Genomic DNA, 27,231 nt, shown 5'->3' with positions numbered 1-27,231 from the left:
CCGTGTAGATCCGCCTTTTACGGAGACCCCCTGCCAACATATTTCAAATGCAGCACAGAAACACCATGGAAGCCCAAAGGGATGTTTAGTGTTAGTAGGCTATATATGTAGATATATGTGTGTGTGTGAGTGTAATGTATGTGTGTGTGTGTGTGTGTATGAATGAATATGTGTGTGTGTGCGCGCGCATGTGTGTGTGTGTGTGTGTGTGTGTGTGTGTATATATATATATATATATATATATATATCTACACACACACGCCCAAAAATATATCTCCCATTTCCTAATACGTGGCTAATGCTGCTTGATCCCAATGCCCCCAAGCACTGCTTGTCTCAGTTATGGTCTTGGAGTTTTCTCCCATCAGGCAAGTATAGTGTGTGGCAGTTGCGGCCTTTAAACTCAGGGTTGTTGGTGTTGTTTTCGCTTCAGGGCAATCTCTCGCCAAGACAGGCAACTAGGTCAGATGGGTAGCCGAGTTTCCGGTATGCACCCTGTAAGAATGCAATTTCCTGTGCCCAGGGATTTACTCCCAAGATGGTTCCCCCTCGGGAATCTTTGTAGTGTTCCAGTTAAAACATTATCTGTACCTGCATTGTTGTATCTGTATTTCAGCTATTGCAGGACTTCTCCCCACCCCTTTTATCTTAGCTGTGTCATTTGTTTAACAGGTTGGGCTTCAGTCTGTGGGTCATATAACCTGTAATTGGGTTGTGTATGAACTAAGTAGTACAGTCTGTGCTCAACAGGGTTGAGGGGAGGGCAAAGGAGAGATCAATACCATTGTCGAAACAGAAGATATGAAGAGAAAAACAATAGCAAGAACGTCAACAGAGGTAGATGTACATAAACCCCAATGAAATCTGGTGTTAGAAAGTGTTTAAATAGTGGGTTGGTGGCTGGAGTAAAAGGCATTTCTGATCTTGGAAACAGTTGGCATAACACATTAGTATTTTACAAAATGTTCATTATTTGCATTAGCAAGACACGGCTCTTGTTGTTGAAATCCCTGTTTTTCAGTTGTAATTTATCTGAATTTCTTAAAAGTGTAGTTGGATTTGTTTATTTTTAAATAAGATGAGTTACTGGGTGGACATGATTACAGGAGTAAGAAATGTTAGTGGGTGGTGTTTAGTAAACTACTGTATATGGTCTAGTTTGTTTATGACGTTAGGAAAATTAGAGTCAGGTGACTGGAAGCACTAAACCATGCAAACAGCTGTTGAGAGATTATCTAGAATGAATCTGGGCGGTGTCTGTAAAAAAAGAAAATAAATTGAGTGAGTGGCAATACCTAAATATTGGGCTGTTTAAAACCAAATAGCTTGGTGTAAAACCAACTTTTTCTCTTGATAGCCTCACTTGAGACAGAATAAGTGTGTTACTTTATTATTTTACACTACATACAGCTTTTCAAAAGTTATTTACAAGTAAATCAGCCCAGTCAAAGTTCACTGTTGTAATATTAAAAGAGAAGCTATGAGCAGGTACAAGTGTTATTGCCTAAGCACTGGGGAATCATGGTGCTTGGCTGGCTGGCAGGGAGGACAGGGTGGAACTGGGAGGGCTCAGTTTAGATTTTAATTGCTTTCATTTTCTTTCCGTAGTCCTGCGGCATGGATCCACAGGTAAATCTCAGTGTGACCTTCCAAGGTGACACACAGAGCTTCCTTGTGTCAGATTCATCTAATACCACATGGGCTGATGTGGAAGCCATGGTGAGTTGGATCTTTGATGGTTGAAATACACTGAACAACGCAGGAAAAAAAGTAGATGAATTTTCAAAATTTATATATAGAATGAAAGTTGACTCTGGTTATCAGACTTCCACATTTTTGCTTGCCATGATTAGGGCTGGATGATTATATCGATGTAGCATCCAAAACCGGTTTGGAATCCATATCATTATATTGGGTTCATATTTTTGACCTGGACATATATTGCAAATCATGTTGTGTGTGTCTTCTATTCAAAATTAAGTGGGGGAAACTCTGAAGCTAGCCAATGCTTCTACATGGCTCCACCCTTATTTTAGGCATTGTGATATATTGGTATATCATTATGTTTAGCTGGTGATATATAGTGATATTGAAAACCAGATATCACCCACCCCCATGATAAGCTTGCCACTGCCTTCTGGCAAGCATGATATAAACCCCAGCCCTTCTTCCCAGTTAGGATCTGCAGAGGTGAGTGGGAATTGTCTGGCCCTTGCACAGTGATTCCCACCCGTTACCAACTCTTGAGATAGGAAAGAATACTAAAGGCTGTTTGGCTGCTGCCCTGCTGACATGGCTGAAGTGCCTCAGCTACACAGTGGCCAACCCAGCAACCCCTCATCAAAACTTTCCCATTTCAAACCTAATCTAGCAGATTGTCCCTGACCTTGTGTGGAGACTCAGTGACAAGGAAGGGGCAACCACCACTTTCAGCTTGCTTACCAAGGTTTGCCAAAGATGGCGAGTCCCTGGTGATGGTAGCCATAAATGTAAGCTGAGTTCCCATTTAACTTTCTGAGTGTCATTTGTGTTCTGTAAGCTCCATGGGAACAAACAAATGAGGCCTGGCACACGGGAACTTGGTAGGAGCTTCATCAGGAGCTAGATGAGGATTGAGCTACAATCCAACAGGATGGACTTTCATTTGAAGGGAGAACCTGCTAGAAAACAGAGCTCATTGCTCAGATCTGCTTGAAATACAGTGCTACCTTGGTTTAAGAACAGCTTAGTTTATGAACAACTTGGGTTAAAGAACGCTGCAAACCTGGAAGTAGGTGTTTTGTTTTGTGAATTTTGCCTTGGAAGCAGAACACGTTCCGCTTCCTGTTGAGTGTGTTCCATTTGTAAATTGAGTCCCCCGCTGCTATGGGAAAGCACGCCTTGGTTTAAGAATGGACTTCCAGAACGGATTAAGTTTGTAAACCAAAGTACCACTGTAGATCAGCACCTAGTACTGAAAGTGGCAGGAAGTGCACAGATCTCTGCAGTTCTACTGCTGAAAGAGAAGCCTGGCTGAATGTAAATCCAGTGTTGCTGTCTGCCACAAAGTAAAATAATTGCTCACTTACTCTTGGCGGAGGGATAGTTTGGCTGGATTTTATCGTGAGCTTGCTTTGCCCTTTGTACACAGGTGTTTACCTTGCTTGTACACTACTGGCTTGCAGTGAGTGGAGCATTACATGATTGGTGCAAGGTACATTTTCTCTGGAGAGTCTGGCAAATATTTTTGGAATATTACCTAGTCCTCAGATTCTCTGGAATTTCATACTGGGTGCAGAATTAAGCTCTCTTGAGAATCTGCTATTATTTCTATTGCCTTGCTTCTAGCCCTAATGGCTGCAAGGATAGACTTAAAAACATGTGAGCAGCATCTGATGAAACCCTAGGCACTGGGGGCAGGGAGGATGGGCTGCTAAGCAAACTCTCCAGTGGTCAGCTCAGCCTCTTCCTCCCATCGCCTGCAGACCAGCGACACACCTCCTTCACACACCTTTGCTTGCTTGCTTACCCCGTTAATATTATTATTAGTCGTAGTATTATTAGTGTTTGTATGTATTGTTTTATGCCCCCAGAAGCTGAGCGCGCATGTGGAGGTAGATGGTGGAAGGACAAAAATCCTCTTCCCTCTCTTTCTCTCTGCTTTCCCACCAACATTTCTCCTCTTGTTCTCCCTCCAAGTCAGGCCATTGGGGAAATAGTTGTAATAATAATAATCTTCCTCCCGCCGCCGCCCTGGTGCCGCTGTGGGCCAGAGAACAGAGCAGACATGTTCACTCTGCCTACCCGCTTCACGAAAAGCGGTGGTGGCTCTTTTTCTAGGCAGGGAGGAAGCCTGTTTCGCACCACCGGTGCCAGCCCTTCGGCAAATAAGGCAGGCGGCAAACCGAGAAGGGGGGTGGGGAGGAGGACTACTTGCCCCCTCGCCTCTTCTTTCAGTCCCCCCCCCCCCGGTGCTGCTTCTCTAGAGCCGCCATCGGCCGTTCTCTACATATTGAACTTGCTGCCCTTTTCTCCATGGGGCAATTGTGGGTCTGTGTGTGTGTGTTTTGGGGGGTGGCTGAAGGATGAGCAGCTTGGTGGTGTGTGAGCTTGTTTGTTGAGGAGCCTTCCCCACCCCGCTTTAATGCACACTCTCTTATTTTATTATGCCTTCCCTTCCCCCACCCCATTCTTCCCAGTGTGCGTAGGAATTTGTTCACTCCCCCCCCCCACAAGGTCTGAAAAAGTTTGCTGACCCCAGGCATAGCAGCCTAGTTCACTGCACTCCCATTCTCTTGCAGGTGAAAGTCTCATTTGAACTGAATGATATCCAGATCAAGTACCTAGATGAGGATCAAGACGAGGTACATTATCTCCACAGTTCCTGTGTAGGGTCTGTTTTAAATGTGAAAGTTTGGGGAGGAAGGTTTACGGAGTCTGACACCGTCAACTCCCTATAAAGAAACTTGCATCTCTTACAAAATAGCTTCCTTTCTCATCAGTGAGCTATTGTTCTATATTGGGTAATATTTAGTCTTTGGGTTTTCTCAGTCGTGAAGCCTGTTTTAACAGAATGGGGATTCAAAGGAGTCTGAGAATAATTATCCTGAAACAAAATTTGCCTACAACAGGAATGGGGAACATCTAGCTCTCCAGATGCAGTTGACCCACAATGCCCATCAGCCCTAGACCATAATGTCCAGTGGTTGGGGATGATGAGAGTTGTAGTCTTAAGACATCTGCTGTGATATTCCTGTTGCATAAGGTGTACTGGCTCTTTTCCACGGTATGATGTTTTCTGTCTACATTGGATCAGTTGCACATCACAAACTGAACACCACCCTCTAATGCCAATAGGCCTGGTCTTGCTTATCCCAAGAGAAGGGAGATGAGTTATTCATTTTTACAGTGGTGCCCCACAAGACGAATGCCTCGTAAGACGGAAAACTCGCTAGACAAAAGAGTTTTCCGTTTTGGAGGTGCTTCGCAAAACGAATTTCCTATGGGCTTGCTTCGCAAGACGAAAATGTCTTGCGAGTTCCTGCGGGGTTTTTTTCCCTCCCCCCCTTTTTCTAAGCCGCTTATCCGCTAAGCCGCTAATAGCGTTAATCCGCTAATCCGTCAATGGGCTTGCTTCGCAAGACGAAAAAACCGCTAGAGACTCGCAGAACGGATTCCTTTGGTCTTGCGAGGCACCACTGTACCGGAAGTCAGTCTGGTACCTGCCTCTCCACATTTCTCCCGTTGCTGAGAACTGACATGCTAAGATTCCAAAATGAGGAAATCTTGCTGGGCTGAGGAGAGGCTGGGTCTCCTATTGTAATTAGGCTAATTGGTGTCATTGTCATTGTGCAGAGAACTTCAGAAGTGAAGTCTGTAACAGTCTTGCCCCTAGAAGAGTGTTGTGGATTATGAAAAGCTTTTATGTTAGTGGGAGATTTGCAGCGTATAAAACTTGAATAAAGTCTGTCTGGTGTGTATCTGTTGCCCTGGGTCTAATCTCCTGAATCATAGCCTGGGTGGAGTTACTGGGCTGGACAGTGCCTTAAAGTATGAACCTACTTAGTGGGGTGGTAAGGAGAAGGGAAGCAAGCTAATGATATGAAGGAGTGTGGCTAGAAACAATGTGAGTGGTGACAGAAGCCAGGCAACTGCTCTGAAATCCTGGATGAGAAATCCCCTTTTAATTTTAGGGTGGTGAATGTGACCAGCAACAGGGAATAAGCCTTCATTTGTGCTTGATTTCTTTTCACAGGTGTCTGTCAATACCGCAGGTGAGTTTCTGTTGCTTGCTTGTAACATCTGATGAGGATTATCAGCTGCATTTCTCTGAATAAAGCCTGCATTTTTATATCCTGTAGGGGGAAATTTGGGTACAAATAGTATTGCACTTTTTATGCACAGGAGAACATGCCTCACTTTCACCACATAAAGAAGTCTGCATTTAGTGAAGTTATAGGGTTTTCCTAGCAGTTCTCCTGTACACAGTAGCCTTTCTCACTGCAGTGTTCCTGGTTCCCTTTATGTAATTATACTTAAGACTAGCAACCAAAGATTTAACTGGCTCGCTCAAATTAAAATGTCATCCAGTTCCTGCTCTACTACTTTGGGCTCTCCACACAGCCTTTTTTTTACTGCCTGTCTTTCCTACCTTCCTTGCTGACTTTGCATCTCTGACTCCACTCCACTCATACAAAACAGTTGATTCCTTTCTGTTCAATGACATCACAGCAGCACAGCCAATAGCAAATGAGATCAGGACTCTCAGGCAGTAGGCAAGTGTCAGGTTTTTTTTGTTTTTTGTTTAGTCTCTTAGCATCCTATAAAAAATTTTAGGCCCTTGTGAGTCAGTTAGGCTCAAGTATTTACACTGTTTAAGGTCTGAGAGTGCCAAATGCTTGGCTTTTAATAAACATTAGAATTGAATTAGAGCTGGAGACCGGAAATGGCCAGACCCAAGTATGTATTAGCAATAGTGGGAGGTGTGACATACTCACTTATAAGCACCAGTAGTTAGCATAGGTAAACACTAATTAAATTAGGCAGATTTATGAAGCTGGCTAGGATTACTGTCCTAATACACAATCAACAAGTGTTAATTGAAACGTCTAATTCTACCGGCTGCCAGTTTAAAGCATCGAAAGGTATATTGTTGCTGCTGCTCCTATGGAATAACCTGGCATGTTTTGCTGCTGCTGCTGCTGCCAACTTCCTCCATTGTAGACTCCAGCTTGTATATATGCGTAAACAAACCATGTATCATAAAGACACCCCAAACTGCACTGTGTCTTATTCTCAAAAGGAAACATGGACCTTGGTTAAGCTCCTGGAACCCCTGAAGTCTCATGCATCGTTTGGCTGAAATAGGGGTGGCATACAATAATAAATATTTGGGCCTCACTGACTCAGAGGCTATAAAACCTGAATACTTCCCAAACTGGAGGAAAGCTGAAATATGTTGTACTCACACAATCCAGGACACTGCAATGGTTATTTTCTTTTCAAGTTGGAAACTTCTTTGCATATAGCATTTGAAACTCAGGACATGGGATGTGCTTTCATGATAGCAGTCAGCATTAAATAAGTCCCTAAGTTCATGCATTGCAGAATGAATGTAGGAATTTCCCTTTCACATCCTTGAATGGGCCTTGAATTGGGGGGAAACGGGGTTTAACCCAGCGGCCAGAAGGAAACCTAGTGAGTAGCGTACAATACATTCACGTAGCATAGGGCTAATGTAGATGTTGATTTATAAAATGTGCAAATGTGACTTTTATTGCAAGTCTGAATACAAGAGAGCTCACTGTGGCTTTCTCTCTCTTTGCAGAGGAATATGAAGAAGCTCTTAAGGTAAGGGATGTGATCAGCATTTATGGCTATTTTTGAAACAGTACTGCTCCAAAAAATCTGGGCATTCTTTGGTGTGGGAAGAATCTGTGGAAATCTCTTCCTTCCACATTTCTCAGGGTTGTCAGGTTTTACTAGTGTTTCTCTTAACACCCTGTGCCTTAAACTCATTGGGAGCGATGTTGTTATCTCTCGGTTGTAGGAGCATTGCTCCCACATAAATTTCATATCTGAAGCAGAATGGAGGCGGGGCAAAGTTTGAAGGCCTCCTTCACTGGTATGTCTGCTTGTGACACACTCTTGCTGCTGTCAAAAAGAATTTACATATTTTTCTAGCCAAGGCTTAGTGTAATGCTAATAGGCCTACCTTGCATGAAATCTGCAGGGGGTGGGACCCAGCGTGACATCTAGTGCACTCGTTTTTTTGGCACAAGGATTTCTGTTTGCACCAACAAATTTAGCAGAGGAGGAGGAGGCAGGGACAGCCAAAAGTCCTTGCACTGAAGGTTGCATATAACCCCCCCCCCAATTTTGTAGATCAAATATTTGCTCTGTTGTCTGTCATGTTAAGCCTCGCAGGACTGTTCCTGTAATATTAATCATGCTTGAGAAGATAAGCACCATGCTTGAGTAGATGGTGCTTGAGTCACGGTGTTACTTGTACTTCAGTGTAGGTAAAAGCGGCTACACTTAACACACACTGATGCATTCCAGGGTGCTGTAATGTTCTTGCGAATCCACACTACACTTTCGTGATCACTTGTCTGTGCACTGATCTCCTCTTAGCTGGACTGCTGTAACTCCACTCCCAGTTTCCTCTCCAGTTGGCTCAGGACACATCCGCTAAGCTCCTCTTTTTCTCATATAACTCTGATCACATCACCTTTCCCGACATTCTTATGCGAGTTGCCTGTCATGCTTCAAGGTTCAAGGCCTCTCTCTTACCTATAGCACTTGGATTTGCAGAGTACATTGAAGCTAATTTTTTGTGGGTGGGTGTTTTACCCTCCAGGCCACCCTGTGTGAGAGATCCTTTTCACTGTTTCCATTTTACAGGCTGGCAGAATTAAAGCCGAGAAAAGTGAATTGGCCAAGGCACTGTGCATCAAGGCAGAATTGTTGGCTTGTCAATTTGCCCCATAAAGAGACTTGCGGTCTTGTGGGCGCGCTGTCTGAATTTTGCCTTTCTCTTCTAGAAGTTAACCTTAGTTTGATCCTGGCCCCTGCTTTTGATGGATATTTTTCATTTCCTGACACTGTTCCTAGGGTTCATTTCTACATGTTGACTTTACCAGCTACCTTTGGAAACAAACCAAGGCAGCATTCCTCAGCCTCAGATTCAGAACTTCTTGTTTGCTCTGTTTCTGAGGCTGTGTGCTTGTGCGTTTTATTCTAACTCCAAACAGCTGTGTTTCCCCTGAACAATAAGATTGACTGATTCCAGGTTCGCATGTGATTTTCATTTTTGGCTTTGCCTCTTTAAGAAAGCCCTGCACAGGATTCATGGGGTAGTGTGAGTGCATGTAAAAGTATATTTATTGCAAGCTCTTTCTTTAGATTGCAGTGAAACAAGGCAATCGGCTACAGATGAATGTTTATCAAATAAGCGCTCCTCTGGGCATGCCTACACAGCAAGCCCCCGAGAAGGCTGAGAAAACCCAGAGCCCCAGAGATGGGAGGAAGCCCCTTGCCCACTATTCCATGCTTGCTCGGACCTTGGGTCAGGACAGAGATACTGGAAGAGTGAATGAGAGGAGACAGGTAGGAACAAAAGATGTGTGTGCCTTGGGCCCCTGGAGCCATCCTGTTTACCTGATGTGCTAGAAGCATATCAACATGTTATGCGCTTCCAACAGATAGTTATAACACAGCTCCACATTGCACCCTCCCCAGCAGTGGCAAGCAGATATTCTGCTTTCTGTAAACTCAAAGCTGTGGTGTTGAGAAGTAGTGGGAGATGCTTGCTTGCCTCTGGCTTTTCCACAGCTAAGGCAACTGAACAAATGAGACAAATGCTCAGGAACTGCTCTCCATAAGTAGAAAGGTGCTGCTTACATTTTGCTTTGCCAGAAGAACGAAACTCCTATTCCTAACAGGGAGTTGGTGTGCATCTTTCTTTTGGAGGAAAAACACTCTGTCCTGCTTCAAAGAATGCATGTCGCTGTTTGCTCAGTCTCAAATTAATTATGAACTGTGTACAAGGAAGTTGTGTGATAAGTTGTGTGGCTGCATTCCCCCCCCCCTTTTTGTCTCCCCAGAGTGAGCAGCATCCCAGTGAGGCCCCTCCTGAGTGGTTCACCAGCTATTTGGAAAGGGTGAGTTCCTCTCCGCTCTTAGATTTCTGTTTGTCTTTTTAGACCTTGGGGAAGGGGTCATTGGAGGGTTTCTCAAGCAGACCATGAGAACCACAGATTTCCACACGCAAACACACACTTGTGCTTCCTTAACATAATGGAGCTTGGCTCGCAAGTTGAAATTTGACACCACACTACATCAAATTGCAGTCTGGATAAATATCCAATGCTTGGCTCATATTGTTAAGAGGGCGCTTAGTTGATCTTAAGTGTTGTAATGGGTGGAGGAGTGTATTTGGTAATCAAAAGCATATAAATACAGTCATACCTTGGGTTGAAGTGGCTTCAGGATGAGTATTTTCGGGCGACCTGGAAGTAATGGAGCGTGTTACTTCCAGGTTTCGCCGCTTGCGCATACGCAGATGCTCAAAATGCTGTCATGCGCAGAAGCAGCGAATTGCGGACGTGGGTTGTGTTCGCTTCAGGATGCAAACAGGGCTCCGGAATGGATCCCGTTCGCATCCAGAGGTACCACTGTATGGTGATTGTCCTGGGTTCCATAACAGTGTGTGTTTGTGGCCAACACTATTTTGTTGTCATCAGCCTACGTATTGCTTCTCAATCCTAGCGTATCTCTGCATGCACCAGTTCTGGGACAGGGGAGTGGAGCAGAAGTACCTTTTGGAGAAAATCTAGGAGACTTTGCTTATGACGCACCTCTTCCCCTTTCCAGTTCCGGGAGCAAGTGGTTCAAGAGACTGTTGAAATGCTTGAACAGAAGCTGAGCGAGAAGCTCCTCCTTTCTGGCCAGCTCCCCAGCTCCTTGAGCAGCGCCACGCCCCACGCCCCTGCGAGCCCCTCTGTGCAAGGAAACCCCTTTGACTGGCTTCTCTCCTGCAGTAACTGTCAGGCCTCTATCGTGGGTATTCGCTACCAGTGCAGGTAGGACATGGGCAGAAGGGTGAAAATACAAATTGTACAGCTGTGTTGGTTCTTTGTGTCCAGAATGTCCCAATTTGTCATCCAGAGACTCCAAGGGGAAAGCAAGGGAGGGTGTGTGTGTGTGTGTAGTTATGTAAAATGTCAGAGTTCTAGTCCTTATGACTAAAATTATCCAAGATAAATATTGGAAGCATGTTCTATGGATTGGGAGGGGAATCCAGTGACCTTTAAATCCCCTTTTTCATTGGCACTTCTGCCCTTTTTAAAAATTTGTTGTCTTCACCTGTTTGCCTTTCTTAGTTTTTTTATACTTTAAAAAAAAATCTGCATTAAGAAAGGCAAATCAAGCTACATCAGCAAGTTGAGGAATTCTCTTACTGATGTCTGTCTTTTCCTGATGCTTCTTCATTTTGGCAACCGTGAAAGGGAGATGTAGACGACAACGGAGCTCAGCTGCAGGGCTACTAAAAATCAGGAGCTTTGCTGTTTACCTCCACCACCATCGTCTGGTAGTAAAATTGGTTATCTTTCAGGGGTCAGTTTCTCTTCACTTTCTGGGTCCTTTACCCACTCAGTTTCCCAGCCACCAGCCTCCCATCCAAATTTATATTTCAGTTCCCTTTCAAAAGCTGCAGTGTTTTCAGAATCCTGTTGCTGGCACCTTCACACTAAGCTGTTAGAATGTTTGTGAACATGTCGTGGCAATGCAAAAGCTCAGCCAATTGGGGGCGGGAAGGATGGTGGAATAGTTCACAAGCAAGGTAACGTTTTATGAGAAGTGAAATCTTTTAGCCTGCATGCTAACAGAATTGAAATTTCTTTTGTTTTATTTCAAGCTTTTCTCACATTTGTAATCACATCTTAACACAAATTGATTTAACCAGTTCAGTTAGTAAAAGATGAAAAAGCTGTTGGGTATCTCATAGCCTTTCCTCTATTGACAGTGTGTGCCCATCCTATAGCATCTGTGAATCATGTGAAACGGGGACATATGCCCACGACCCTAACCATGTACTTTTGAAGTTGAGGAAGCCAGTATTGTGTATCTCAGAGACGTATAATCTTGGGCAGTTCGCTCCTCGCTTCGCCACTCTGGAACAAGCCAGGTAAGTAGCCCATGCTGTGCAAACTGTGAGTCACCTTGGATTTGCCTACATATTTGGGGTGTGTGCTGGTAGTGGATAAGCACACAATTAAGAAAACCAGTAGAGGGATACCCAGAGGCCTGCAGAAAAGGATTTGGTTCTAAGTTCAATCAGTATGTAAATTTCAGTTTCCACCTGGCATCCTGTGTTCTGTGGCTTTCTGTCTTCAAGCTTCTTTTGCCTACCTGTGTACAATATGCAAGGAATGCAATGTGAATCCAAACTGCCTAGCACAAAAGGAATAGGGAGGCAGGAGGATGCAGAACAATCAGCTGGAATGGGAAGATTTTTAACTGAGAGGGGGAACCAAACATTGCTTGTGTTTCAGCATTTCCTGATGAAATGGCTGCTAAGTTGAGGGTATGAGCCTCAACTCCAAACAGTGTTTGGAGAGGCCCGGCAGTTCTTTCTCTTCCTCTGTCCAGTAGGCACACAGGAGCCTACTGTGTAGAGCAGGCATGGTAAACCTGTAGCCCTCCAGAGATTATTGGACCCCCAACTCTCATCATCCCTAACCACTGGCCTTGCTGGCTGGGGCTGATGGGAGTTGAAGTCCTACAAACATCTCAAGGGCTACAGGTTCCTTACCTTTTGCGTAGAATCTTCATGTCCCCATTTGCAATGAGATGCCCCACTGGCACCCGGGGGACTTTTGGATTTGACACTCAGCCCAGCTGAAGGAAATGGCCTCGACAGCCACCGCCTCCCCCCCCCCAACCAACAGCCTCGGTCTGGCTTTAGGTGTACAGATCCTCCTGTAAGCAAACCAGTCTCCGCTTTCAACCTGCGCAGGCTTCAGAAACAGATGGACAAGCGCTTTCTGAAGGCAGAGAAGCAGCGCTTGCGAGCAGAGAAGAAGCAACGCAAAGCTGAGGTGCGGGAACTCAAGAAGCAGCTGAAGCTGCACCGGAAGATCCATCTGTGGAACTCTGTCCATGCTCTGGAAAATGCTGGCTTGACAGCTGCCAAATCGGAGAGCCTGCAGCCCAATACACTTCTGTAAGCAAACTGAGGACTGGGCCACATGGGGGAGGCAATTTTATCTGCGTGTTTGGAGCACTTCTAGGGGGTGCTGCGCCCTAGCCAAGCTATGGGCTATTGTGAATCTCTGCAACGTTTCCAGCATTATTTGACTCCCTGAACCCTGGGGTTATATGCAAAGCAGAGCCAGCAGAGTTCTGCTAGCACAGTGGTGTTTCTTGTTTCCTCTCCTTCCCCCAACCCCCCGCCCCAGTCTTGTGGAGCTGATCTTCAAGGCACTCATGGGGCTACAGCAGAGAGGAGGGGAAAGTTACTGTATTTTTTGCTCCATAGGTTTTTAGAGGGGGAAAGCAAGAAAAAAAATATTCTGCGCAGAGCATGTAAGCGGCTCTCGCTTTTCTTGCTTTAAAGCAAGCAAAGTGAGAGCCGCTTACAGGGCTTTTCTCCCGCTTTACACAGCTCTCATTTTGCTTGCCCATCCCTCCTCCCGCCTCGCTGTAAAGCGCGGTGACGCCGGAGCAAGAAGAGGAGGAGGAGGAGAGATTGGGACAGGTGCTTTGCTTGCTTTACAGCGAGGCGGGAGGAGGGATGGGCAAGCAAAGTGAGAGCTGTGCAAAGCGGGACAGAAGCCATGTAAGCGGCTCTCGCTTTGCTTGCTCCCATCCGTCCCTCCTCCCGCTTCGCTGTGAAGGCAGCAGAGCAAGAGGCGCTGGGCAGCTCTTGCTGAAGCCAGCAGAGCAAGAACGATAGCTGTGCAGCGGCTTTTGCTCTGCTGGCTTCACAGCGAGGGACGGGAGCCATGGCTCCAGCTGCGGAGGCATCCCTCAGCTCGCGACTGCAGCAGTAGCCGAGGTATCCCTCTGCCAACCAGTGCATTCGCTCCATAAGACGCACAGACATTTCCCCTTACATTTTAGGAGGAAAAGGGTGTGTCTTATGGAGCGAAAAATACGGTACATTCCACTAGCACAAGTTGCTTGCACTTGCGGAGCAGATGCATTGGATAGCGCCCCCGGGATTTATAAGTTGGGCTGCTGAGGATCCTTTGTTCAAGATCCCCAGTCCCTTCTTAGACCTACCTCTCCAGAGCACTCCGCTTGGGAGAGTCGGCGGTAGATTGCAGCTTAGAACGTCTGTTAAATGCAGATCCTTTAAACTTTACTGTAGATCTGCCTCCCATAAGCGGAGGGAGTGAACTTTCCTTCTCTCAGCTTGAGATCAGCAACTGTCCTGACTTTCCCCTCTCTTTGCAGTCCCCTCCAGGGCTGCCCAGTCATTGTCCCAACGCTGAGCGCTGCCTTTGTGGATGAGAATCTTCCTGACGGAACTCGCCTGCACCCAAGGACGACCTTCATTAAACACTGGCGCATGAGGAACACTGGCAACATGGAGTGGAGCTCTGACACTAAGGTGCGTTCCAGTGCTTAAGGTATGTGCTGGAACTGAGATCTCCTTGCAAGCGATGCCCTAGTCCCCACACTTTCTTCAGCCCAGATATGTAGGTGCTGTTTTTGGTTACTCAGCAGCAACAGAAAGACACCCTGCAGAAGCACAACATACAGTGGACCCTCCAGATATGAATTTAATTCATTCCAGGGGTCCGTACGTACCCCGAAAAGTCCGCAACATGAGGCGCCGCTTCTGCGCATGGACGCGGCGCACAGAGTGCTTCTGCGCAAGTTACGTAACCCAAAGGTTACTGTACGGCTTTTTTATTATTTCACAGGCTTCAGTACAGAGCCCTGTTGCCATCCTTTGCCTATCACCACCTGTAAATTATTTGGGTGAGGAGTTGGTTTAGATTCTCAGCCAGCCAACAACCGACATGGGGCATTGGCCAGACTCCTAAAGGTGCAAAGCCCCAAGTTCCATTGTGTTCAGGGCTGGGGAACCTTTGTCCATCCCCTCCCCCGATGTTGCTGGACTACAACTCCTATCATCCCTGACAATTGGCCATGATGGATGGGGCTGGAGGGAATTCTAGCCTAACAGCTACAGTTTTCCCATCCCTGCCGTAGTTGTTCATTTTTGCTGCTGAGCAAATCCAAAGCCACAGGATTGATTTAAGAAACACAGTGAAGCATTGACAAGCAGATTTTTTGCTTTTTTGTGTGGAAGGCGCAGTAGGAGACCATGTGTCTGTCTGATAAAATTGCTCTAACTGTGCCCCACAGCGCACACATTGCTTCTGAACTCATTCCAAACTTAACCTGCCCTAGGTTGGGACACCATTAATTTAAAAGATATTTATCATTTATCACGTTAACCCAAAACAATACGGGAACAGCCTTTGTCCCTCTGCCACCTTAGTTTGCTAGCCTTTAGGATTTTTGTCTCCAAAGCTGTCTAGTTAATTCCTTAGAACTGACTTGGGGGGAAGCTAGGTTTAAAAAAAAAGCTTTTTTTGTTGCCGAAAGATACTTGCGGTGAATGAGGCTCCCTTCGCATGCTTGGTTGGGACGAGGAAGAAGTTAATGGCCTTTTGTTTTTTTCTCTGTCTCCATCCTTCAGCTGAAATTCATGTGGGGGAACTTAACTCTGGTGTCCTCGGACAAGAAGGATGTCCTTGTGCCCTCCCTGCTGCCTGGGCAAGAGGGGGTTGTTTCTGTGGAGTTTGTAGCTCCTCCAATGGAAGGAACCTACACGTCTCATTGGCGGTTATCGCACAGAGGGGAGCAGTTTGGGCCCCGGATCTGGTGCAGCATTGTGGTAGACCCCTCCTGCAACACAGAGTGCCCAGAGAATAGCAAACTGGTGTCCAGTTTCTTCCAGAAGGGCAGTTCTCATTGTAAGAAAGAGGTGAGGCCCTTATTTTATATCCCTGAGCCTGTGTAAGTTGTTGTTTTCCCCCCAGCTCTGCTTTCTGCTTACCACCTTCCCTTAGATCTTTATCCTCAGGCCTCTGCTTCTCTGCTTTCTGCATATATATTTCCCCTCTCCTTCCTTCAGCAACAAGGTTTATTCAAGTTCCTCGGCTAAATTAGCTCACTTTCCTCTTAAGATTTTTTCGAATTATTGCCAACAAATCACTGTTGAAAGGGTCATTTGTATTTGCACTAATAATAGTATGTGGTGTAATATAACGTTGGTAGCACTGTGTATATCATAAACTTCCATGTAACTACCTTCCTTCAGCCACCATGCCGCCAGGCACCCCTATTCCTCTCCCTTCTCTCTCTCTCTCTCTCTTATTTCAAATTAAACTTTTACAAACTTTAAAATATCCAATGACTTCCCTTCTTCTCCTTCCATACTTCATATATTTAAAGAAGAATGGAAAAATATTTATTGAATACAGTGATACCTCGGGTTACAGACGCTTCGGGTTACAAATTCTGCTAACCAGGAAGTGGTTGCTCCAGGTTAAGAACTTTGCCCCATGATAAGAACAGAAATCAGCAGGAGGCCACATTAGCAAAAGCACGCCTCAGGTTAAGAATCATTTCAGGTTAAGAAGGACCTCTGGAACGAATTAAGTTCTTAACCCAAAGTACCACTGTATATGGAAAATAAGATTAGAAAGTCTAAGTCAAGTCAGTGATGTCATAGCAGTTTAGCCAATGGCAAGTTGGGCCTCCCAAGCGGCAGAGATAAGGCTTGTGACATCCATTTAGTAACTGTGTTCATACGTATACATGTCTGTGTTGCTTTTTCTTGGTCTCCCTTCTTCGTTGAATTAAAACACTCTCTTTGAGCAAAGAGTAGCTAACAGTGGTGTCCACTGGCCCCACGAGGTTTTGTTCCTGTTGCCTGCAAGTGGGGCTGGGAATGATTTCTATTGCAAACCCTGATGCCTGCCTGTGTAGGCAGCACTGTGGTAGTTAGACAGCTTCCCGTGTTCCTAGGTGGAGCATGAATGTAATTGAACAGATGTGAAAGATGCATCTTTTTCTGTGGGAAAAGAACAAACACTCTGTATCTTGCTTTCTATATGGCATTTATTCCACCAGCAGGATTTTACAAGATCCTGCAAACATTCTGTGCGGTCAGCTATAGAGAATTGAGAGGAAGGTTGTTAGTCCCTGTGATTCCTTTGGTCTCTTGGCACAGCCCATAATTAAGCATTTTCTATTTTTTTTCCCCTCTACACCCTTTTCCCCAGGAAATGGAACTCTAGTGCCCAAGAAACTGTCCTATATGTTGATGGCACAGTAAAAAGATGGAGTTTTTGCTTGCCCTAAGTTAGGATGAGGTTGCTTGCCTTAAGAGTCCCCTCCGTGGTCCTTTCACTGTTTCTCTTTCTCCTTGTAGGAAAGACCCTCAAAGTTCAAGGGGCAAACTCTGCAAACTGCTGATGGTGCCATGACGGGAGGTGTGGCTGGTCGGGCTGCTCCACCAAAGCTGAAGAGCATCCTCAGCGCTAGAGAGTTCTACATCCCGTCAGTCGACCTGCTCACAGCTCAGGTAAAATGTCAAGTGCAAGCCAAGCTTAGAGGCAGGGAGGGTTCACAGAAAATCTATAATTCCGCATTTGTTCTGCCCTTCAACACCAAAGATTCTGCAGTGAGGCAAGGCTGTTTTCTCTTAAACTTATTAAAACCTGGTGTCTAGCTGACCAGGCGTGGCAGAGAGGGACGGAGATGGACTGTCGCTCTTTTTAGCCCCTAACTTGAATGCTTTTGTTTCCTCCCTCCCTCCTAGGATTTGCTCTCCTTTGAACTGTTGGACATTAACATAGTGCAGGAACTGGAGCAGGTTCCACACAACACTCCTGGAGGTAAGCATCACTCCAACCCCAGGAAGCCTGTGGGTGGTAGTTGTAATGGGCACATCCTTGCCCCATATGCCCTAGAGATGCAAGTCTAGCACTCCATCCAGGGCCAGTAGGAGGAGCTGACATTGTTGGGCACCTGTCGGGACCCGTGCTTCAGTAGGAACCCCTCTGTCAGTCCCCAGAGACTCCTGGTTCTGCTCCTCCTCCTTGCGGTTCTTGCTTGTTACCTGCCCCTTTCAGTGGTAGAGAAGAGGCAGACAAGGCTGGTCCCCTCAGAGCTTTTCGCCAATAGGTCCCAAGCTTCCACCAGCCTGGAACTCCTCTGCAGACCAGGGCAGGTTCTTTTGGCAATTCCCTCTTGTATTGCCACAGCTGCATCTGAGGTTGTCTGTGCCGCTTTGAAGCTGTGCTGAGGACTGTACCCCGATTTTGGCTTGCCTGTGGGCCATCATTTGCTTGGCTTAGACTCCCTGATTGCTTTGCCCGAGCAGATACCATTTAGGGTTTTTATAGTTTTGTCCGAGACTGCCGGCCAGTCGAATCATGGGCGCCCAAAGGCGATGAATTTGTAACCCATTCTAGCTTAAACCTGAGCTGTGTTGCCATACTTAGCATGTCCGGTGCATTTCTTTTTCCACTAAGTAATTAAAGGAAATCCCTAGCATTTTCTGCCTATTTGGAACAGTTCCAGGCGGGTTTGAGTTCCTGCACCTGCGCAGCACTTGAGGCAGTCCACAAAAATAGTTTTGGGAATCTCAGGAGCAGGTTCCTGTTCCTTCAGGTGGCATCTTGCTCTTCTAGACATGACTTGGTGCATGTCACTGCTGCCCCATGTCAGTTCCTTGCTGGAGAAGGCTGGCTGGGACCAGATACAGAAAGAGAGCAGGGGGAGAACATGTAAATTTGAAGCCTGAAATGTTGTGTTACATTTCTTCTCGTTAGAGGAAGGGACAATAAGCTACGCTTCATCCACTGCCAGACTAGAAGGTCTTACTTAGCCTGTCTTGTGTCTCTGAGATTTCACCAGGCTCAAGCAATTTGAAGCCTATTTCAGCGCTTCCATAAGTCCTAAGAGCATATGTATTTTTCAAAAATGAACGCTGAGATTCTTAGAATGCTGAAATCCGCACCCAGTAATAAATTGTGCCCTTGCTTAGTTGCCTTCATTTGTTATTTTGAAATAATGGACCTTCCCAATTACCTGGTGATCTGATCTGTATTGGGCTCCTCCTTCAGGCTGTCCCATTGTTTCAAGTCTCTGTATAATAAATTGGGTTGGTTACTGAGGATGAAGATCAAGCCTCCAGCTTCTAGGGCTGCTTGAGTTCTAAAACTTGCGGCGAGTGCTAATGAGAACTTTGCATCCTACAGATGCCCAGGCAGGGAAAGGGAAGGCTGAGAATCCGGCTAACTCCGAGGAAGGAGAGGAAGACATGAGTGGGACCCAGTTTGTTTGTGAAACAGTAATTCGCTCTCTCACCTTGGATGCTGCGCCTGACCACAGTCCCCCACAGAGGAAGGAATCGTTGCAGAGTGAGTGTTTACATTGTCATCTTGCTGAGCGCATTACATGTACAGAAAAAGCTTAAGCCGATCTCGCATTTTGATCGGCTCCTGTGTTTTTGTTGATTTAGGTTCTCTACAAGCACTACAGGACAATGCCCACTGCAGCCCAAACAAGGACCCTGTTAGGATAGAAAATGTTCCTTCTCCAACACTACAGGAACCAGAGTCCAAGAATCAAGGCATGGAGGTGGCCCAAGAACCTGAGTTTGGTAAGGAGAAGTGGCTAGAGTTTGCTTCTTTGAAAGAGAGACCAGGACTGACAGTATCAGTCTCTCTGCCCCATGGGTGGAAAAAGCTTATCATAGATCCCCATGCTCAAGAAGGATAAATTCAAACTGGAATAAATTCAAAGCAGAGCATGATAGTGGGGGTGGTGAAACCTTTCTTAGGAGCCAAGATTAAGAGCTCTTTCCATTAAACCTGGATCAGGTTTAAGGTGCTGGTTTTAACCTTTAAAGCCCTATACGGCCTAGGACCCTCGTACCTATGGGACCGCCTCTCCTGGTATGTCCCATGGAGGACCTTACGGTCTTCAAACAAAAACATATTGGAGGTCCCGGGCCACAGGGAGGTTAGGCTGGCCCCAACCAGAGCCAGGGCTTTTTCGGCTGTGGCTCTGATCTGGTGGAACGCTCTGTCACAAGAGACTAGGGCCCTGCGGGACTTGACATCTTTCCGCAGGGCCTGCAAGACAGAGCTGTTCCACCAAGCCTTTGGCCAGGGCACAACCTGACTCCCTCCTTTGGTAATCCTCACAGAACTCTAGCCCAATGATTGCCATTAATTTGATTTGAACTGATTTTAGAATGAATTGATTTTAGAATGCTGTATTATTTTACTGTTGTTAGCCGCTCTGAGCCCAGCTTCAGCTGGGGAGGGTAGCATATAAATAAATTTTATTATTATTATTATTATTATTATTATTATTATTATTATTATTATTATTTTATTTCTCCCAGCTTCTGTTTGCAGCTGTGCATTGCTTAGGCTGATCTATGGAAGTGAGCTATAGGCGACAGGGCTGTACTTTTTACTGTTTTTCAGTCACACAAAAAGGCTTTTGTGGAGATTATCTTAGTTTTATGGTGCCCAATAAAAAAAGGTAAAGGTACCCCTGCCCGTACGGGCCAGTCTTGACAGACTCTGGGGTTGTGCGCCCATCTCACTTAAGAGGCCAGGGGCCAGCGCTGTCTGGAGACACTTCCGGGTCACGTGGCCAGCGTGACATCGCTGCTCTGGCGAGCCAGAGCCGCACACGGAAACGCCGTTTACCTTCCCGCTGGTAAGCGGTCCCTATTTATCTACTTGCACCCGGAGGTGCTTTCGAACTGCTAGGTTGGCAGGCGCTGGGACCGAGCAGCGGGAGCGCACCCCGCCGCAGGGATTCGAACCGCCGACCTTTCGATCGGCAAGTCCTAGGCGCTGAGGCTTTAACCCACAGCGCCACCTGCATCCCATGGTGCCCAATAGGGCAAAACAAATTACATTGAGGAAAAGATTCCTGCATTGCAGGGGGTTGAATCAATAGAAAGGGGCTGCAGTAGTCTTTGTAATCAAATTGTTCCGCTGCTTCTCCTAGAGGAACTCCTGCTGCAAGACGGGGCGGAATCGAGTGATGGAGAGGCCGAGGATGAGGCCAAGGATGAAGTCTGTAGCCAAGCATCCTCTTCCTCCTCTGAGGATTACATCATCATCCTCCCAGAGTGTTTTGACACCAGCCGCCCTCTAGGCGAGTCTATGTACAGTTCTGCGCTCTCTCAGCCCAGCTTGGAAAAAGTGTCCGAGGCCTCGGCAAGCCCTGCGGGAGAGAACCAGCCCTCAGCTCACAGTATCAACGACATGCTAACCACCTCGCAGACACTGGACGAGGTGCCCCTGACCCCTCAGATCCTGGAACCGCAGCCTGCAAGGTACCAAGTGGACCCGGAACCAAAGTGTGCTAAGACTTCTTTGTCTCTGTAGTCATAAGCAACCTTCAGAAGGAGATATAAAAGGGGTCGGTGCTGAGTTTGGGCCTAGTGTGCCAGCCAACCAAAGCACAGAAATCAAAACTCAGGCGAAACTAAGTAGGGTGTGTTACTAGGGAAATGGCTTGTGTAGCGTAGCTCAGGTTTGGTGGGTGTGCTTTTTCTACAGTTTCTGGCTACTACACCTTCCCACATGCCTGCTTTTCTTCCATTTTTTAACAATAGATCTCTGGCCCCACCCCAAAGCAACAGCTCCCAAGAAACAAGTGTTCCCAGTGGAGAGGATGCCTCTTGGTGGGTTCCAGACCAAACCAGAGAAGGTACTGTGCTATGATTTACAGGCTGATAATTGGTTAGCAACTGCTCTTAACTCAAATCATTAGTTTTACAGCCCACCCTCTTCCAGAGCCTCAAGGTGGGTGGTGGCAAATCAATGAAAGGTGCTTTCATTAAATAGATTCAATGAAGGGTAATGCTGTTTCCCATTAAATTTCTCTGATAGTCGCTATTTGGTTCTTTCCTGCCAGTTCCTGCTCTCAAGCTCCCAAATATTTCTCTTCTAGTGGTCCAAGGAGCAAATGTTCCTGAACCTCCGCCTGCAGGGAATGTAAATAGCACACCAACATGTCCAGAGTTCTCCAGGTAACAGAAGCTGGGTCAGGCTGGGATTTTGTTGTGATCTGGTTGGCAAGTGGTATCTGTCCTATTTGTCCTATTTCTCACTGAAAAATAAGTGTCTGTTTCTGTATGCTTTGAGATCGCCTCCCACTCCTACCCAAAATGCCTACTGACAGCTGTGTAAACTTAATTTATGCTATGCAAGGTGTGTTTATTGAGTTGCAAACTGCACTGTGCAAGTACGTAGGCTGGCAGTGACATTTTTTATGAGAGATGTCTGTTGTTCATAAGTGGACTTGTACCAGTAGCAAATAGATTGGTATTATCTGATTATCCTTTTTGGTTTTACCTGCCTTGTTTCTTTCCTTGCATCTTATCGCTGTTGTATTTGTATTATTGTGGTTAGTCTCCCCTGAACACCATTTTGGTAGACAGGCAGGATTGTAATTTAACAAAAATTTGGCCCATAGTGGGAATTCAGCAACTTGAACACAATAGTTTTTGTTTTTTTAATAAGGGGCAAGCTTCTAGCTAATATGGCTGCTAGGATGGGCATGAAAATGAATGGGAAATGCCTTGTGAAATCTCAGAGGGGACGATTACTTCTTTTCATTTAATACCCAACCCCTTTTCTCTAGAACTTTGAATCTGGCGTGCAAAGGGTTCCTGGGCACTTGTTCCATCCAGACATACCGTATTTTTCGCTCTATAAGACGCACCAGACTACAAGGCGCACCTAGTTTTTGGAGGAGGAAAACAAGAAAAAAAATATTATGAATCTCAGAAGCCAGAACAGCAAGAGGGATTGCTGCACAGTGAAGCAGCAATCCCTCTTGCTTTTCTGGCTTCTGGGATAGCTGCGCAGCCTGCATTCGCTCCATAAGACGCACACATTTCCCCTTACTTTTTAGGAGGGAAAGTGAGTCTTATACAGCAAAAAATACGGTAAAGCCTTCAGCAAGGTTTCTGTATTATATTCATTCTGTGGAATCTCCACATAAAAGAGGCTCGAGTATCAGGGTTGGAGATCTGCTGCCATTCTAAGTACAATGGAACCTCGTGTTACGGACGGGATCCGTTCCAGAGGCCCGTCTGTAACACTGAACTGACCCAAGCCGAAGAGCTGTGTCTGTGCATGTGCACGGCATGATTTAGCGCTTCTGCACGAGCGGCGAAACCCAGAAATAACCTGTTCCGGTACTTCTGGGTTGCCGCGGGACGCAACACAAAAACACGTAACCTGAAGTGGACGCAACATGAGGTATGACTGTAATTTATATCGATCTAGATGAACCACCTGCCCAGCTAGCAATTTGAAAGCACGTCAAAATGCAAGTAGATAAATAGTTTACCTTCCTGGTGGGAAGGTAAACAGTGTTTCCATGCGCTGCTCTGGTTTGCCAGAAGCGGCTTAGTCATGCTGGCCACATGACCCGGAAGCTGTACGCTGGCTCCCTCGGCCAATAAAGCAAGATGAGCACCACAACCCCAGAGTCGTTTGCAACTGGAACTAACGGTCAGGGGTAGCTTTACCTTTAGATGAACCACTAGGCTTATTTGGTATAACACACTGTCAAATGCTGGTCAAGTCACAGGATCGTGGTTTTCTTAGTACAGAATATTTATTTATTTAGGCTTAGGCACAGAAGACAGAAATCCTCCCTTTTAGCATTCTCTTTTCCTGAAAGGTTTGGCCCAAGCAGTGCATCCCATTTACCTTACCGTTAAGCCAAACCCTATCATGTGCTCCGTTAAGACACCCTGCTCGGTTCTTTTACTTTTGTTATTTATGTCCTTTAATTGCAATTTAACTCTGCAGGCACACCCATGGGAACAGCCTCGCTGGTGACCTCATGAAAGGGGCCTTGTCAGTGGCTGCCTCTGCTTACAAAGCGCTGTTTGCTGGACCACCCACCGTGGAGCAGGTAGGCAGCTCCTTGGGATGATAATGCTCCCCCAGGAATGGGCAAGAAAGGGATCGGAGCAGAGTTTGTGTATTTTGTCTCTCCACGGTCGCACTGCAAGTACAAATTTGGTGTTACGTGCACGTGAAAACAGGGTTCTAGCTTTTGTGGATGCAAAATGAACTTGAGAACTTGTAGCCCCAGGGATTGCTATGTCCAGGAGCTGGATGCTGGCCACCAGATAAACATTTCACGTTTAAATGTTGCTTTAAGAAGGCTTATGTCCCCGTAGTCAGATTAGACTTCCTCTGATGGAAACCTGGACAGAAAATAGGGAAGTTTTTTTTGGGGCAGATAGGCGAAGAGGTCAATTGCTGGTGTCTCAAATCAGCACTGGATGGCTCAAAAGACTCCGGGTTTGATGCTCTGATCTCCAGAATGTTGAAAGCTCAACCTTGTAGTTGTGGATTCCTTGGAAGCCGTGGGCTATCAGGAAAAGCAAGGAGGAGGGTAGCTTCCTAAAACAAGGATTGGGATCTTGCGCTCCCTTGAATGCTCACATGCGCCTTGCCCATCTGGAGAAGCCATTTTGAAATGGTTTCAGAAGACCTGCAGCATCACACAGATGGCCCTTGGCTCCAGAAAATTGGTGCTGTATCGTTTCATTGGGACCGTCACCTGCCTAGTTCTGTCAGACTGCACCCATGAGCTGCTTTGTTCTTTGGACTAGTTGCCACTAGCCTCCTGTGTCTCACCATGCTCCAGAACCAGAGTGGAAAACCTTACTTGCTCCCATTGCATTCTGGTTGACTGGTGCTCTCTCTTCCCTTTGACGACAGCTGGGCAGTGGGAGAAGCAAGCACACGCAGTGCTCTGTCCTGTTAAAAATTAATAGATAGCGGTTGGGAAAGGAACTTGGCTGTGTGAGCAAAAGTGGAGCTACCTTCCCACCTGCTCTATGCAGAGAGGAGAAGAGATGGGGAGGGTTGCACCTGTAGTTGGCAGCAAGTATTCCAGAAATCCTTTACATCGCAAAGGTAAAGGACCCCTGACAGTTAAGTCCAGTTGCAGACGACTCTGGGGTTGCAGCGCTCATCTCGCTATACAGGCTAAGGGAGCCAGCGTTTGTCCGCAGACAGTTTTTCCAGGTCATGTGGCTAGCATGACTAAGCCGCTTCTGGCGCAGTGGAACACCGAAACCAGAGCAGCGCACAGAAACGCCATTTACCTTCCCGCCAGAGTGGTACCTATTTATCTACTTGCACTTTTTGGAATGATTTTGAACTGCTAGGTTAGCAGGAGCTGGGACCAAGTAACAGGAACTCACCCCGTCACAGGGATTCAAACTCCCAACCTTCTGATCGGCAAGCCCAGGAGGCTCAGTGGTATAGACTACAGCGCCACCCGCGTCCCTCATAGTGCTGCAGAAATAGGCAGGATCAAAATGGGGGTGGTAGCTTCACCCACCAGAGTGATGTGAAAGCCTTCTGTTATTGAAATGCTGCTGGCTGTGGAGTGAGTGGGAAGAGTAACCCGTATATTTTGTCCGTTGTGAAGATAAAATAATGGGGGGAAATGGGTTTCCTGAAGGAAAGGTGGGATATGAATATAATTAAATAATTGCCAAGATATCATCCTCTCCTGTGGAAGGTGGGGATTTATTTCATGCATACAGATTGGGAAAAGCATTGGCAGAGAACCCTAGATGTAAGCATGCACGTTTCCTGGTTTTGATCGTTCTCCTTCCATCTTTCAAGGCTCTTCCTGTGGCCACCGAGGAGCAAATGAACCCCTTCCTAGCCAACCTGAGCGAGATGGGCTTCTGCGACAGGCACCTTAACCTCAGGCTGCTACGGAAACACAACTGTGATATATCCCAAGTTGTCACTGAGTTGCTGCAACTGAGTCACAGCGATTGGTACGAAAACCAGTACTGAACCTTTTCCCTCACCGTGCTCATTAAAACCTGAGCAGTAAATGGCACCAGCAGCTCCCAGCTCCCTTCTGTTCCAGCACAGCAGAGATGGCTTGGCTTCTGTTTCCCATTGCATCATGGTTCATCACCAGCACTACCACCAGTATCCAATGACTCGGGCGCTAGGATTTCTTTAAAACACTAAGGGTTGTTCCTTCCCCAAACTGGCATAATACCAGATTTTGTTGTAGTAAAAAGAGGTGAATGTACACACAAAATATAAGTGAGCTGTGTTCCTAAGAATTTTAGGGCTTTCATTCATGAGCGGCAAGCAAGCAAGAACTTGAGGGGCCTTCCTGTATTGTTCCTGCCCATCTGGTGGTGGCAGCGGTGGAGCTAAACTTAAAGACCAGCTCTTCCAGATTCTGTCCTCTCATGAAGGCAGTGGTGGAGCCGTTCGTCCTCTAGTTTTGGAATCATCCTGCGTTTTGTTGGAGCAATAATTCCACCAGCATTTTCATGTTGTGTTTTGCAGACGCTACCTTAAAATGCATTCGTCATAGTCTAGCTGTTGGCGTTCTTGGCCAATCCCATCAAAACCTAAATGCTGCTGTTTGCTGTTAGTTACTGGGAGTGAAATAGACTATGAAAGGAGCAAAGTCGGTAGCAAGACTGGGTGGGTGGTTCGCCATAAAAATACCAAAACAAAGAGCAGTTGCTCCTCTTGTGTGAATCTTTACAGGTATTATTAATAGCTATCATAACTTAAGTATTTGATTGACACATGGTCAAGACATGCTTGGTGGGGGAAACGACACAAAACTATTTTTGTAGACCCATTCCTCTTGTTTAGATGACTAGACTCTCACATCCAAGATTTCTGACCCACCCTGCCCAGCCAGTGGACCAATTTTTTTTGGGGGGGGGATGCACAGTTTTTAACAAACGTTGATTCAATTTAAGCATGCTAATGAAGCCCTTAAATATGCATTTGCATAATATTGAGCATAAAAGAACATGAGGAAATGCTGGATCAGAGATGGCATTAAGGGAGGAAGTCTCCCCCATCCCATCAGGGAAAAGAGACAGAAGGAAGTTCTGCCCAAACCCCATTGAATAAACAGGATGTGTGCCCATTCCAACTGGATTATTTAGCTCTCAGGTGCTCCTTTGACTTTTCAAACAATATAAAAAGAATGGCTGCTATCGTTTAAAAAAAGACACACCTACCCTTGGAGATGTGGCTGAACCCATACCTGTTTTTTGTGTGTTGGGGTGTAAACACAGGTCTGTTTTTTCCTGCAACTTTGGGCTAATATGATTGGGAGGGAAAATTCAGAAATGATGGAAGCGATTCAGACCCCTTTTTGCTTTAGAAGAGGGAAAACGAAACGAAACACCTACTTCTGCAGTGCACTGCCTTTCCCCACCCTCATTTAACTTGTGCATGGAAAGCTACATATCTCTGATCAGAGATCTCCAGATTAGGACTTAGTTTGCTTTGGGTTGGTGGGTGAGAATCTTGGTATTCCTAGGTAGATCATATTGTTTGACTTGAATTAGTTCTATTGCTACCAATCCTATTGGCAAACCTCTTGTTAACCCTGGTAGAGAGATCTTTCTTTTTAGGTTTCATAAAAGCTGAACTTTTCTTTTGTTGGCTTCATATATTTTATGAGAGGGGTGCATGGATGATAATTTTAAAAAGTGCAAATATTAAGATCTTTGTATATTGCTTAGAATAAACACTTTGAACAGTCTTTGGGGTGTGACAAATGTTAAAATAAAGTATACATTAAATAAGCGTCCTTGCGTTTATGAAAATAAAACCAGCTCACCAAACATTCCTTGCTGGGTGG

At 46.0% G+C, this 27,231-nt stretch overlaps 1 protein-coding gene across 1 annotated transcript; it reads left to right on the top strand.

The window, feature by feature from the left end:
- The first annotated feature begins 1,578 nt into the window (after positions 1–1,578).
- On the top strand, positions 1,579–27,175 carry NBR1 (NBR1 autophagy cargo receptor). Its single transcript, XM_081931803.1, has 20 exons — positions 1,579–1,719; positions 4,281–4,343; positions 5,735–5,753; positions 7,307–7,329; positions 8,884–9,087; positions 9,585–9,641; positions 10,354–10,562; positions 11,507–11,668; positions 12,500–12,706; positions 13,942–14,098; positions 15,200–15,487; positions 16,940–17,092; positions 17,330–17,405; positions 18,774–18,935; positions 19,037–19,177; positions 20,548–20,878; positions 21,161–21,255; positions 21,499–21,577; positions 23,373–23,478; positions 25,215–27,175. Exons 1-20 carry the CDS (start codon positions 1,618–1,620, stop codon positions 25,392–25,394), a joined length of 2,814 nt encoding a protein of 937 aa, XP_081787929.1. The 5' UTR covers positions 1,579–1,617; the 3' UTR covers positions 25,395–27,175.
- Positions 27,176–27,231: the final 56 nt, after the last annotated feature.

Source organism: Podarcis melisellensis (assembly GCF_964234715.1).
Source record: "Podarcis melisellensis genome assembly, contig: HAP1_SCAFFOLD_325, whole genome shotgun sequence".
Taxonomy (NCBI): domain Eukaryota; kingdom Metazoa; phylum Chordata; class Lepidosauria; order Squamata; family Lacertidae; genus Podarcis; species Podarcis melisellensis.
Note: the sequence above shows the minus strand (reverse complement) of the source record. Positions and strands in the feature narration are given on the sequence as shown.

Bases quoted from the DNA above. Each gene is read 5' to 3' on its own strand.
- NBR1 (XM_081931803.1), top strand. From the start codon at position 1,618: ATGGATCCACAGGTAAATCTCAGTGTGACCTTCCAAGGTGACACACAG. The intron at 17,406-18,773 runs GTAAGCATCACT...TGCATCCTACAG, and splicing joins TCCACACAACACTCCTGGAG to ATGCCCAGGCAGGGAAAGGG. The intron at 18,936-19,036 runs GTGAGTGTTTAC...TTGTTGATTTAG, and splicing joins GAGGAAGGAATCGTTGCAGA to GTTCTCTACAAGCACTACAG.